The sequence below is a fragment of the Hakea prostrata genome, chromosome 3 (genome assembly GCF_041222555.1).
Source record: "Hakea prostrata isolate BN-2017 chromosome 3, UWA_Hpros_2, whole genome shotgun sequence".
NCBI classification, from domain to species: domain Eukaryota; kingdom Viridiplantae; phylum Streptophyta; class Magnoliopsida; order Proteales; family Proteaceae; genus Hakea; species Hakea prostrata.
In genome coordinates this window covers 9,335,392-9,349,698 of record NC_142602.1, presented here as the reverse complement: position 1 = coordinate 9,349,698, position 14,307 = coordinate 9,335,392, and the positions used below count along the sequence as shown (strand labels likewise).

The window sequence follows — 14,307 nt, the reverse complement described above, 5'->3', positions numbered from 1 at the left end:
AATGGCATTAAGACGAGCAACCGTGAGATAAGGTGAACGCATTTTATGATAGACAAAGATCTCTCTCTCGTCTAGTTGTCTGTGACTGGATGGATGGTTCCATAATAAAGTAAAAGCAGATGGCATAAGTTCTGAATATAGAAATGAATGGCTAAAAATGAAGAACTGGGTCTTGGCTCTTCCTCTTTGATGTGATAATCTACCATATGATACTCTGGATAGTGCAGCAAATATGGGAAGACCTTGGTTAAAAATTGATTAGGAATTTGACATCAGAAGTGATAGTATTCATCTAGCTCAACTCAGTTAATTCAAATCACGCAGGAGTTAGCAAAATCAGTGTAAGTCTCAAATTTTGGATGAAGTCGGGAAGAGTAAACAATCCCTCCCTCGATCTGAGCTTTTTTCCATAGTTTTTGGCTGAAAAATGTTTTATATCAAATTCCTGTAGATAAGCTTCTTTTACTATCTTCAATTCGAGGAGATGTTTCAGCTTTAAGTCCAGTTAAGAGGTAGGTTTCTGATTTGAAGTATAGTTAAGACTTCTGGGTAGAACATCAAAAATAAATTCAGTAGTTTAAATGTGGTACCTAGAAATTATATTTTCGAGCCACTAATCCTTCAATATATGAATGTTCAATTAGTGTGAATAGATAACTAAAAGCTACATCCATACAAGTATACAACACCTCCCAACAATCAGCAACTTAGCAGTGCCGTAATTGCATTCATTGAAACATTTACAAAAATCCGGTCCTACAGCAAGGGATGAGTACACTGATCAGAAAACGGAAATCATAATGGCTTGCATATTTGTGGGTGTCCAAAGTAGATTGTTATCATCAGAATCAGCAAAGCAGTAATTACTGGTTCCCGTAAACAATCCTCCTGTATCAGAGAAAATGATTGATACAACTAAGGACACATTGTAACAAGGGAACGGTAACAAAAACACAAAAACAAGGAGAAAAATTGCATCTCAACTGTCAGCAAAGTGGTTCAGTTGGAAGGTAGAGATCGCCAATTGTCAGCAAGAGACATGGCACGATCACGTGAACTCGTGGATAGTTGTTGGAGTACTACATTTTTAACATGCTCAGCAGAAGTTTCACCTGCTCGAAAAGCCAGCTCAAGGTAGACTAAAGCCTTCAACATCTCTCCTTCCTGCCAAAGGATCAAAATCAATTGGAATCCAACAACCACCTGTGTAAACTAAAGTTGCCTGTAAAGCAAGAAAAGGTGAGCACAGTGAAGAAGAAAGCAAGCTTTGTGTGTGCGTCTGTTGTTGGTTTTTTTTTCCTTTTTCTTTCCTTCTTCTTCTTCTTTGGGGGGGGGGGGGGGGGAAGATTAAGGATTTATCTCAAATTTGGTATTGGAGTGGGCATTCACATACAGAAAAGAGTGCGAAGCCATGCTCTAGTTGAGCTTTACTATGACCACGATCAGCAGCTCGCTTCATCCATTTCTTTGCTTGTCGATGGTTGCGTGCCAAGCCTTCACCATAAGAGTAGCATAGTGAAGTATTGTACATGGCACGGACATACCCACCTTCCGCAGCTCTCAAATACCACTTAGCCTGTATCAAATTAAACATTTGTTAGGAAGAGAACCATGATTAGAGGCACAGTGATTATAAGGTCGGGCACTCTTTACAACAGTATCTTGTTTAATAACCATGAGTTTAGGTGGCAACTAATAGTAGCAGACTAGATCACTAGTCCTGCTTTGACATGTTGAAGACTTGGTAAGAATTGATACTGATTATTGGTGGCATTAACAGGTAGGATCCTCTCTGCTCCTTTGCCGTTGTTTCTTGTTTCAAACTATGCATTTCTTTAATGTTATCTATAATAATAGCTTCATTACGAGTACCGTTCCCGAATACTTCTAGACATCCTATTTACTCTTGATAGTTTAAATTAAGATCAAAGATTAGGAGGTACAAGTAACCTACGGCCTCTGGTAGGTTGAACTCCACACCACGTCCTTGATGCAGGCAGAGGGCAAGCTGATATTGAGCACGGACATGGCCTGCAACTGAAGCTTCATATAACCACTTAACAGCCTCTTTTGGATTAGCAGGTTCAGCTGCACATAATAATAATAAATTCAAAAACATGAAACTAGTGTATAAAGTGAGAAAACTTATAGCAAAGTTAGGGATCTCATTACAGATTTACAGATGCATGCAATAATTATGGCAGCTAAAGAATTTGAATGATCACCACCTTAAATTTAGAGGTCTCAAGAACTGCATCAAATTCGATGCATCTTGGCCCTAGGCCCAAATAATGACCAAGACCAACTGCTGCCATTTTACTAAGCCCTGCAATATCATGGTTTCCAAGGCTTAGATGTGAAATCTTGCTTTCCAAGTATCTGTCATCCGACGGTTGGACTGCAACAACCTTTCAGAACTTTTCCCCACCTTCACTCACCAGATGTTATTGATTAAACTTTGGGATTGATCAACTGCATTGATAGGATGTCTGGACTTTTCTCTATAATTATGAACAAAAGTCTCTATTTATGCTCGTCAATATATTTGAATCTGGCTGTTGGAGTACTTTAAGAGATGTGCTCATGCATCCAAAGGCTGTTCCACCAAATTTTGATAGCAATTTGAGTTACTGTTTTTCAGGTAACAATTTCTCCACTTTCCATTCCCCCCCCCCCCGCGGGGCACTCTATGTGATACTTTAATATACTTTTCCTTATTTGTTGTCATCTCCTTCAATGTTTATTGTTTTGGGGTTGTCCATGCACATGCTAATTATTATATTAACAACATTAAAGTTTTAATTTATGAATGCAGAAAACAAAACAACATTAGGTTATAATCTCACTACTGATCAGCAATCTAATGGTAAGTCGGATGAAATCTTGCAGAACATTAATATTGGCAAATTGCAAGTTGATTGGAAGGCAAGGATCCATGTGGCCCCATTAGTTGGGATAAGGCTTGTTCTTACAGCCCTACAAGCATCTCCCACCCTCTACTGAATAAATCACAGAGAACTCTAAAAAGCAAACTTTTAATTATAAAATCATCCATCAGTCTGTTGGTATTTGAAAGTAAAGACTCACCCTAATCTGACTATGAAAAGCCAATCCTATTACTAATAACCAAGCATAGTTTAAAAAGGATATCCATTCACATAAGCTGAGAGAATTCAAAGCATATTAAACATCTTAGAATGAATTAAAAAAAATAAAAAGAGCTAACTATCAACTAAGCCTAATCCTGATGCCTAGCTGCCATACTTTAGGCTCTTACATTTTAAACACATCCAATCAAAGGCCCAGGACATGTGTAACCAGCGAAAATGCTTATTTTCAATGAAATAAGCCCTTTAGATTGTATGATTTATGCGTATAAATATTATCATTTCTACAATAGTTCTCTACTTGTATGACAAATCCTTGCAATAACATAAGGTTTTCTTGTTAACTTAGGGTTCAGTTGCCTTGTAATTGTTTTCAATTGGTATCACATCAAGAAAACTGTAATCAATGTAAAATTTACACAAACAAGGATGCTGCTGGATTCTATAGCCAAAGAATTGAGGGGGAAAAAGGGAGTGTTCTGGTTTTGAAACCATGTTATGCCATGAGATGCAGTGGAGAAGGTGAGAAGCCCAAAGGAGAGGGTGAGAAACTCAATCCTATGTATTCATCTTCTTCTACTCCCCGTCTTTTACTTTTTTCACTTCTCTTTTCTATTGAATCAAGTATTGACATTCTACTCTGGGAACTACTGATCTATGAAAAACCCATAAAAGGGAACCATCCAGTTGGAATTTCATCCAACTAGTGAAGGATTATTCAGCTGCAACTGCTGATCAGAAAAACACTCAGAACAGAGTCGTAATTTGTTTTGAAAAAGCTTTCTTGCTCAGATCCTCCATGGGGATAGGTCTTGAGAGTTGAGACTCAGCCTTAAATTTGTCACTGAGGTGCTCCAGGAAAGGGATAGTTTAGTCGTCATATTCACATTGATGTTGCTAGTTATTCCAATTCTTACTGGACAGGTACTGATGGTGAACATAGATCTACCATCAGATAATGTACAATTTGTTGGTGGCAATCTGGTTACATGGAGAAGTAAAAAGGTGGCTTAATCTGGAAGACACTGTAGTTGAGTTAACGTGGCCTTAGTCTTTCGTTTAGAAAAACAGTTTTGGTGGAGTAGGATTAACCTTTCAGCAGGGAGTTCAAGACGCAAGACCACAGGACACTGTATGCACCAGAACTGTTGGCACCTTTACAATTTAGAATCTGGTGTTGGGTTCAAATTAAGTTAGTTGGATGTAGTGCTGATAAGAAAGAAAACCTCAAATTTTCAATAGATTCAAACTGTATGAGATTATGGGCCAATAACAGAATTAAAAACTGCATTCGTATTTTTTAGTAGATTGAAAAGATCTCCAGATCACAGATTCGATCAATCTGGAAGTCTGGCTGAAGCTGAAAGGAACTGAGAGGAATCTATTCTACAAATATCACAGCAATCTTATGATTGGATGCTATGATTGTCCGAGCTCAAATCTGACACCCCCAGAACAGGTTATCCATAGGTAGTTAAATCTGAATTAAGTGATACGAGCAATTTCAAACAATCAAGTTTGAAACAGATAACAGAGTACTTGGTCCTGTCCAAGGAAGATAAAGCAAGACGGGGCAATTATCTCAGCAGAGGGAGTGATTCAGATAACAGAGTTTGAAACAGAGTTTGAAACAATCAAGTTTGAAACAGATAACAGAGTACTTGGTCCTGTCCAAGGAAGATAAAGCAAGACGGGGCAATTATCTCAGCAGAGGGAGTGATTCAGGGAAGGGGGGAAAAAACCCAGTAGTAGTAAACCAGGCAATAGGAAGTGAAAACCATTGGATTTTTCTAATCGATAACTATCTTCCACAAACTACGAGTCAGCATGTATAATCAAAAGGTACTCATAAGCAGGCAAGAAGACTTCCCAAAAAGTTACCAGCTTTCACCACTGATTAACTCACTGGTGACCTGATCCAGAGTTGCATGGCTTGAAGTTGCTTAAAGCAGAACAAGTCAGCAGTGCCTCAGGGCTCTGCAATCACAAGTGCTCTTGATTGATCACTGGAGTACCCTTCTAACAACAAACAGCAGCACAACTGGGGAAAGTTCTAGCCTGAATACCTCACTATTGGAACTTGGTTTGCACATTTAACAAAATGAAAACTAATAAGAAGAATAACTGCCCCTGCCACCCTGCCAGAGAGCAAGGCCAGGATTTTTTTCTTTTTTCTTTTTGTTTTTTTTGGTTTGGGGTTGGGGGGGGGGAGTGTGGAAGGATGGTATGACCAAGGTCTCTAACCTATGTTGTTGGGCCTCACCATGACTGTATCTCACAGTAATAACAAAACTAAGCTTCTTCAAATCATCGAAACTGTGAGGGATTGACATACAACCCTCTCCTATGAATAACAATACAAAATACCTCCCTGCATGGAGAGGGAAATCGGTATAATATTCCACCTGAATGATATAGAAAGGATCCTACTATGGTCCCTACCTCTAGTTACATCAGTATAGAAACTAGTTCACAAAATAAATTTTATCTTGTAGCTACCTAATAAAATTGAAACACAACTAAACTACTTAAATGTTTCCCCTGCAAGTCATATCAAGGGGACCCATTGGTTGGGCCTAAGACTTAAGCAAAGGTGATAATGCTGGCACACCATTTATGGCCCATACAGGATCCCTAGAATGGGCTAGCTGTTGTTGATAATTCTTCCCTCATCAGTCTACATCAGATTATCTTTACAATAAGCCTATAAATATGTCTTTAAAAACCTAGCTGTTATATATATTACTAATAATCCAGTTTAATCTTCATCCTCTAATCAGCTCTATCCAAAGTCATACTGAAACAAGACCTAAGCTATTGCCTATGCATATCTTCCAAACAAATTCTCCCTTCAGGTCTCCCCTAGCTCTTTGCTCCTTCAAACTAAACTAAATCAAGCCACTACTCCGTACTAAAGCTTCTAAACATTCCCATTGTACATGCGGCATGCTACCTCAGAACAACATTCTCACAGCTTATCATGTAACAAAGCTACTCCTAGATCAGCTTTACTTTGTTCATCCCTTACTTCCACATCTATCTAAAATCCCCATCACAGCTGCCCTGAATTTATCTATATGATGTTTCTTGACTGCTCAACACTCTGGATCATTAGAGAAGAGCCATAATCCAGCAGACAGTGCAAAAGAGTTTTGAGTGATGCTAAATTTTCTTGATTACATCAATACAAAGCAACTCTAGTTCAATACTACCAACACGGCCTAGTAGCAGAGAGTCATTTACAATATGCCATTGACCCCAAAGCTCGACTGTAACAGCTACATACGAAGAAATTGAGCCAATTTCAATAGTAATGGAAACGAATATACCCATAATAATAGTTAGCAATCATGGCAGCAGGTCCTATGAAGAAAAAGGGTGCAAAACGAGGATGGAAGAAGGTGCAAACCTTGGAGATACGAAATTCCCAAATTACACTGACCGGCAGGGTCTCCAAGAGCGGCAGCTGTCTGGTACAAGGCGATTCCTTTGTCTTTTTCTCCCATTTCCCAATAGAGGAGTCCAGCGTCGACCATGGCAAGGGTAGAACCACGGGCGGCGCCTTTCAAGAAGGAATCGAGAGCCTTCTGTAAATTAGGGCGAACACCAGCTTGGCCGTGCTTGAAACGCTTCCCCCAACGAAGGAATAACATGGCTTCCCTCAAGGGGCGGAGCGCATCCCTCCATGAACGACATACGAGAGAGGCTGATCGGAGGTTTGGAAGGCTGAAGGAAGCTGCAATTTTGTTCAAAACATCGAATGGAAGTTGTGAGAAATCATGTCCCTCAGTCGTTGTTTCTCTCAACGTCAAAGAAGAAGAAAACCATCTAGAACCAAAACGGCGGTGCGAGATGGAGCTGTTGGCGGTGGTTAACTTAGCACTATGAGAATTCTTGGTTTCAAGTGCTTGTGGTCGTGGTTGTGCTTGTTGATGATGTCGTCTTCGTCGTCGTTGTTGCCGTCCGTCAGGGTCGTCGTCACCATCATCGTCATCTTTGCTGCCGTTGATTTTCACCAGTGGAAGGACTGAGAAGTGTAAGCCGTCCGGTTGGACTGGCCATGTCTTCTGTTCCATATCTCCCTTTCCCTTCTCTTCTCCTCTCTCTCTCTCTCTCTCTCTCTCTCTCTCTGCGCACTTGCAGAGTAAGCAAGCAAGCAAGAACGAGAGATGAAACGATGATGGTGGCTTTCCGATGTGGCTCCCACAACCACACGATTATCAATGATAGGTACCATTTTGGAATCTTTTGTTTCTGAAGAATAACTGAGGATGGTTGATCAGGTATCCCAAAACCAAAAGAAAGGGACATCTGTGGTTTCCTATCTAACGTCTAAATTCCAAGTGTTGAACGGTCAAGATTCGAAAATAAAATTCATGTACGACCAGAAAAACCATAAAGTGAAGTTATGAGATGGAGTTGCAACTTGCACGCTAGCTTTAAAATCAAATCAAATTAAAAAAAAAGAAGAAGTTATAACTCCTATATAAAGCAAATCTTGCTAGGTTGGTGCCTCTCCTGCATATTATTGAATGGATGCCACGAGGACTCCATTAAATCTCAATCGCACAAAAGAATTGTAAATTTAGATAAAGAAGAAAAAAATCAATTTATTTCACTTAAGTTGGTTTAATTTGTATGTACTCTATCGAACGACCAAGATTCAACAAAAGTCCATGTGCATTCATCCAACGCTAGTACTACAAGCACCATCACCTCGTGAACTAGCCTACCAAGACTTGGTTTCAAAAAGAAAATATAATAGAATCCAAACTCCTTTTAAATGGGATCCTATTAGGCTAGTGTCGTTGACATGGTGGTGCTTGTGTTGCCCAACATTCCATGGATGCAACATGGGTTCCATTAAATCCTACATGGTGTTTTGAACAACAGAAGTTTAACGAATTCCCATAAGATTCATCCAATGCTAGGCACCACCACATCAACAGCACTAGCCTAGCAAAATCCTTCTGAATACCATAAACGCTGAAGCTCGTGATACATGAATTCTTAATGATTACTACTATTAATTAATTGATCCCAGTCAAGTACCCTTTGCATGACAACCAAGCACAAGGAATGCCTAAATGATAATTGATTCAGTCTTGATGTCAAACCTGGCAAGTAAAACTCGTCTTATGCAGGAAAAATGGTACTCATCTAGCCCAAGTGACCCATATGCCAACCCAATGCATGTCTTGCTTCAACTTCCTGTCTCTATCACTCAAACTTGGGAAAACTAACTCAGGATTTCTACTAGTTGAGTGGAGATAAGAAGTATATTCATACTATTTCATGGGAATTGTTGTCTAAGCCTATTTAACAAGACAACCTCAACCTCAAAAAACTAGAAGCTTTTAATCTCATTCTTCTGTCTCGAAAGGTTTGGGAACTCCTCTCTTCTATGATACTCTATGGAGTCGCATTATGAAGAATAAATATTTTTGACATTGTTCTTTCCTCCAGGTAACAACTATCTCTACATCCTCGTGGAGATGGAAGTCCATCCTGCAGGCAAGAGATCAATTACAAAGAGGTCTTTTCCTTCAAATCGGAAATGGAAGGCAAGCCAGCCCATGGGTTCTCAATTGGGTTCCATACCAGCCTTTGGATCTTAGATGTTACCCGGCTAGTCATTCTTCTCTTCGCATAGCTGATTTCATATATCATAATTCAATCAAGTGGGATCAAGAGAAAGTCCTTAACTGGTGGCCTACTGACATTGCTCAAATTTTTTTTTTTAGCATTCTCATACCTCTTCATGCATATGAAGATAGGTATGTTTGGAAATTCACATCTACAAGACTTTTCACAATTCGCTCGACATATAATCTCGCCAATTCACTCCCTTGCATACCTCTCCATCAATGAAAGGATTCAATTGGTTAAAGTTTTGGCATCTTCCCCTCCCACCATGCACACTATAGTTCCTATGGAAAGCCCTCCATGATAATCAACCTTCCACATATCTTCTTTCTGATAAAGGTTGTCACATCCCAATGACCTATTTATTATACGCAACACATCCTACATTGGTACAACATCTCTTTGTTCATTGTCCTATTACTACTCGCATCATCTAGGATCACACACGTCTTCCATGATGGCATCTCACTCGACCCATGCACCTTCAATTACGCTAGATGTTAGCCAAAATCTATTCAAGCATCCAACAAAATGATCAGCATTATCAAATTCTCATTTCTCTGTGGGCACTCCAGAATACCTACATTTCTCAAATTGGAAGTTCACACCCATTCTCTCTCCAAGATGCTACTTAGCATATCCACAGTTTTGCCTTCCTTGAGTTTACTCCACTACCACGACCATCACAGACATCCACCGATGCAACGTATAATTCTATGGAAAGCTCCTCGCGCAAGATGTGTCAAGATCAACATTGATGGCTCTTCTTTGCCGATCTCTACCTCTCATATATAGGAGGCTTAGCTTGAAATCATGATCATCAAGTTCTTTTTTTCTCTTAGGCAATGTACCGGTGCATAGGATTCTATGGTAGCCGAGACACTTGCAACCCGGAAGGCTTTCCAATTCACACGACAACTTCAACTTCACACATTATTCTAGAAACGGATTACCAAGCTTTGGACATTCTTCAACTTGCTTATATTTTTACTAAATTTCAATTTCATCATATCCTTCGCGAGGCTAACTTTGCGACCGATGTTATCGCCAAAATTGTAGCTAAATCGCATGACTGCTTCTTCTATGTTAACCCCTTCCCCCCTCTTTCTTATCTTATTGTATGATAATCTCATATGTAAAATACCATGAGGATTAGATATTAATAATTAAATCTTATTCCTGATCCAAAAAAGAAAAAGAAAAAGTCATGATGCCAGACCAGTTGCCGATTGGTCTGATTTTTATGCTTAAATGGGCGGACCAACCTATTTGGACCAGGTTTTGGTACCTAGCCGCTGAAGAACTGATAATACGATGACACGTGTCCAGTCTTGACGGAGAACTGGATTTGATGATTAGAGTCCAGATAATCCTCACGTCATAACTAACAAGACCCCTTTCTTCGATCTTCACTTGTGTGGACGAAACCAGTTTCCTTCTCATACTTGAAATCCAAGTTGAAGCAGAAGATTTAAGAAGCAACACAGAGATCACAACTGAACTTTCTGTCAATTCAAACTTAGAAAAAATCAATCATCATCATCACCCATTCACCATCAACAACAACCTGTATGAAAATAACAGAAAACTATTGTCGATCCTCTGATACTCAGATAACAAATTTCTGAAACTTTCTGCAAAATCCATCCATTTACAAAGTAAGAATACAAATTTTCATTCACACAACTGTAACAACATTATTTCAAGACTCGTGTAAGCAAACAAGTTACAAGAAGAAGGAAAAGAAGAAAAAAATGAAATTCGAAGGACCACCGACCACCAACTCAAACTATCGTTCATGTACTGTCAACGTCTGTATCTGTTCAGAGAAGAAAAAAAGGAAAGGAAAAGAAAAATCCAAAAAGAAAGACAAAGAAATCTCCCCTTTTCGTTTTTAATTATAGTTGTGGAAATCAGTGCCGAATTTACAGTCTAAATCTGCTCGAAGAGATCGAAGCTCGCCCCAGTTAGATCCTCGGATAGTGATGTTAATGGAAAGCTACCAAAATCATCTGGGCTTTCTGTTCTTTGTCGAGTCTCTTCTTCCTCCCATGAACGTAGCTTCATTTCTTCAGATTTTATCCCCTGAAACATAAACACTGATGAATCCCATGAGAACCCACCAATATTATGATTGCTAGGCTGATATTCTGCCGCGTTGCAGCTGTTGATGTTGCTGCTGTTGCTGGAACTCTCTCTTGCTTCATTGAAGAAAAACCCATTTTGACTCACTCTCGATGTAGTGATTGAATTCTCTGAAATATCTGTCTCTGTACGCATCGAAGAAAACCCAAAATCCGTGCTCGTCTCCAAATGTGTATGATTCTGATTCAAAATTCTAAAATCTTGGGGGTGTTGATAGAGAATGTTAGGATTAGATCCCGTAGGATTGATTGTGCTCGCTTGGAATTCAAACAAAGGAAATAAGGGATCAAAGGCTTGCTTGCTCACAGGTGGATCATAGTAGCTTGAATCGTTAATGGAAACTGTGGTTCCAAGTTGTAAACTTGAGAGGGTTCTTTGCTTCTTTGGCTGAGATTGTAGCAAGTAGTCTTCCTGGTCTATGCATTTCTTCTCATCTTGTACTTCAGTTACAGATAAGGGCTTGTGGGTGTTTGGGTCAAGCCCCCTTTGCCTGAGTTTCTTCTTCAGATACGAATTCCAAAAGTTCTTAATCTCATTATCTGTTCTCCCAGGTAACTGTGCTGCAATCTGAGCCCACCTGCAATTCAATTCCCAAAGAAAATTTTAGATTCACACTATTTCAAGTCAAGAATTGAAAGTTGAAATGATGACTACCTGTTTCCCAGAACTTCATGGAGACCAATAATGTGATCTTCTTCTTGCTGTGAGAACATCCCTCTCTTGAGATCTGGCCTTAAGTAGTTAATCCATCTCAATCTACAACTCTTGCCGCATCTCTGCAACCCTGCATGAACAGTAGTAACTTTGGAATTAAGAAATGGAAGAAGCTAGATGTGCTAGCTAGCACAGAATGGAGAAACAAATTAAATCACAGTCAATATATACCAGCTTGCTTAGGAACAGAACTCCAACATCCAACACCGAACTTAGTGATGTGGTTGTATAGTTTCTCATCTTCTTCAGGAGACCATAAACCTTTCCTGAGTTTCTGTTTGACACAACAAGAGTGGCGCCCCATTTGCATTGAAGCAGATAATTATCAAAACAGAAGATGTTTCAGATGAGAATTCAAAGAACCCATCTGCCCAAAACCCAAGAGAACACAGACATGATAAAAGTAAGTAAATAAGAGCCAGAGAGAAAAGAAGATGAAACTGTTATCTGATTGTACCAGAATGGAGAAACCCAGAAATATTTCCAATGATTTAAAGGGGGTAATGAAAAATCATGCTTAGATTTTAAGTAATGGGGTCCAAGGGAGGGAAGAGACAGAGAGAGAGAGAGAAGAGAACACGGGAAGGTGAAGCAATCAAGTGGGTTTTACGCAAATCGGGTATGGCTTTTGCATTGGAATGGATTGGGTTTTAAGATATCTTCACTTCAGAAACTAGAAATACTAATAGTAGAAGTACAAACAACAAAGCAGGAGGAGCAGCAGCAGCAGCCCATATGAAGAGCTCTATAAACGTGTAAAAATTATCAAGTGATTGGTACAGATAATAGGAGAGAGAGAGAGAGAGAGGGTTTCAATAATTTGGGTTTAGATAGATAGACAGATTAGGTTATTAATTAAGAGGTATTTTATGTTAAATCAGCAACAGTTGGGAGTTTTAAATGTCAGCCGACACCCATATGATGTCATAAAATGTGGGGTAGTACCTAGTAGGGTCTGATTATTATAATTAATTCTTTTAAGGGCTTTCCCTAATATGGGTTTTAGGAATTAGGACCATTGAGTTTGATAATTTCATTGATGGGGTATAGCTTTGGTGTTTGTGGGGGAAGAGTACCTTAAAGAAGGGTTTAATGGGGTTATTTAATTTGACCCCATGAAATGAAATGACTTGATTTGAGAGACACGAAACGTACCCTTTCTTCGCCCCTTTCTAAGAAAGTTCCTTATAAGGGCCGGGTTATACATAATGATATGTTGATCAATCGTCTCTGCTGCCAAGTACCAATCAAATCCATAATTTCTTACAAATGAACAATTTCTTAGTGAGAATCCTACATGATATGAAGTTGTAATGTTTTAGATAACTAGTTACCATTAATGGTTGACTTATCTGACAATGACTGACGACTCTTAGTGAAAAAGTTAGAGTTCCATTATCTCTAGAGTGCAAATTCCACTTGGTTGAATCTAGTCTATTTAAAGAATTGAAACTGAATAAGCCAATTTGAGTATTTCAAATCAATTGACCCATATTGGATTTCTAGGGTTAGCACATTTTGGCCGATTGTGAATAGAGCCAGGATCAATGAGGTTTTGATTCTCTTCTTTTAATCAGCAGTTAAACTAAGGCCAAGTCCTCTACCCCCGGGCTTTCTTCACATTTTTTTTTTATCATATAGTAGAGGTGGAGTTTACATATAACCACTAAGATCGTTTTAGGGCCTGTTTGGTTACATGAATCCGGAAATTTCAAATATCTAGAGATTTCAAATCTATAAATTTTAAATCTATGGAATCATAATTTATAAAATTAAATGTTTGGTTGTGGAATTTGAAATATCTAGAGATTTCAAATCCTATAAATCATTTGAATCAATGTGATTCTAATTTGTGAATGTGCAAATGTTTAGCTTTTTGATGAAATCTATGGATTTCATCGCTAAAAACCATTTGATCAACGTGATTTTTTTGAGTGTACAAATGATGTAGCTTTTTTTAAATCTCTGGATTTCACCGCTAACCCATAAATCTCCAGATTTTTACAACCAAACGGGTATAATTCTCAAATTCATGGATCCAGAGATTTGAAATCTCTGAATTCATGTAACCAAACAGGCCCTTAATTCATTTTGTCATTGCCAAAGGTAAATTATGCTCTTACTATGTAAGGAAAGATAAAGGCTTAATTGAATCTTAACTAATACTGACTAGGGATGTATTTGAATTTTGAATAGTGGAAATTTGAATTCAATCCATATTCAATAATAATAAGTCGGATAAATTGATTTGATTAGATATTTGACGGATACTATCCATATTTGATATTATCTATTAAAGCTACCAAATATTGTAACTACATTTGATTTTTTTTTATCCAACTAATTACTTTAAATTCGAATAGAATATTATTGAAAAATCCCATTGAGTAAACAAATTTGGATTCAATCATAAATTTCTATATTTGATGATATTGGATCCGAATTCGAGATTAAAATTCGAATATTAAAAAACTAAATTCAATGAGTTTACGTTCGTACTATTGAGCGCAGTAATAGTTCACGTTTCAGTTTTTCTGGTATTGCCGTAATAGCGTGAGCAGCGCAGTAATGATTAGCTGTAATAGTACGAGCAGCTGCTGTTAAGCTGTTAAAAGGAGAGGAGAGGAGTCAGGAGGAGGATCCAGTAATAGTAGTAGATCCTACGGCCTACGGGTACTGGAGAGAGAGAGAGGTT

At 38.6% G+C, this 14,307-nt stretch overlaps 2 protein-coding genes across 4 annotated transcripts; both read right to left on the bottom strand.

The window, feature by feature from the left end:
- Positions 1-73: 73 nt before the first annotated feature.
- On the bottom strand, positions 74-7,279 carry LOC149020692 (F-box family protein). Of its 3 annotated transcripts, none has more exons than XM_089148906.1 (5): positions 6,517-7,279; positions 1,955-2,088; positions 1,394-1,576; positions 977-1,164; positions 74-888 (listed from the first exon to the last, which is right to left on the bottom strand). In XM_089148906.1, exons 1-4 carry the CDS (start codon positions 7,181-7,183, stop codon positions 1,000-1,002), a joined length of 1,149 nt encoding a protein of 382 aa, XP_089005032.1. In that variant the 5' UTR covers positions 7,184-7,279; the 3' UTR covers positions 74-888; positions 977-999. The 3 variants fall into 3 exon arrangements, with proteins under 3 accessions (XP_089005032.1, XP_089005033.1, XP_089005031.1); XM_089148907.1 differs by having other exon boundaries at positions 985-1,164; XM_089148905.1 differs by having other exon boundaries at positions 75-1,164; positions 6,517-7,278.
- Positions 7,280-10,068: 2,789 nt separating this feature from the next.
- Positions 10,069-12,318, bottom strand: LOC149020691 (uncharacterized). Its single transcript, XM_089146977.1, has 3 exons — positions 11,784-12,318; positions 11,553-11,682; positions 10,069-11,475 (listed from the first exon to the last, which is right to left on the bottom strand). The coding sequence occupies exons 1-3, from the start codon at positions 11,920-11,922 to the stop codon at positions 10,686-10,688; spliced, it is 1,059 nt and encodes a 352-aa protein (XP_089003103.1). The 5' UTR covers positions 11,923-12,318; the 3' UTR covers positions 10,069-10,685.
- Between the last annotated feature and the right edge of the window lie 1,989 nt (positions 12,319-14,307).

Coding starts and splice junctions, on each gene's coding strand:
- LOC149020692 (XM_089148906.1), bottom strand. CDS start 7,183: ATGGAACAGAAGACATGGCCAGTCCAACCGGACGGCTTACACTTCTCA. Junction 1,577..1,954: donor AGTTCAACCTACCAGAGGCC/GTAGGTTACTTG, acceptor AATTTGATACAG/GCTAAGTGGTATTTGAGAGC. Junction 1,165..1,393: donor ATGGCTTCGCACTCTTTTCT/GTATGTGAATGC, acceptor ATCCTTTGGCAG/GAAGGAGAGATGTTGAAGGC.
- LOC149020691 (XM_089146977.1), bottom strand. CDS start 11,922: ATGCAAATGGGGCGCCACTCTTGTTGTGTCAAACAGAAACTCAGGAAA. Junction 11,683..11,783: donor TTCTGTTCCTAAGCAAGCTG/GTATATATTGAC, acceptor CTGTTCATGCAG/GGTTGCAGAGATGCGGCAAG. Junction 11,476..11,552: donor CATGAAGTTCTGGGAAACAG/GTAGTCATCATT, acceptor ATTGAATTGCAG/GTGGGCTCAGATTGCAGCAC.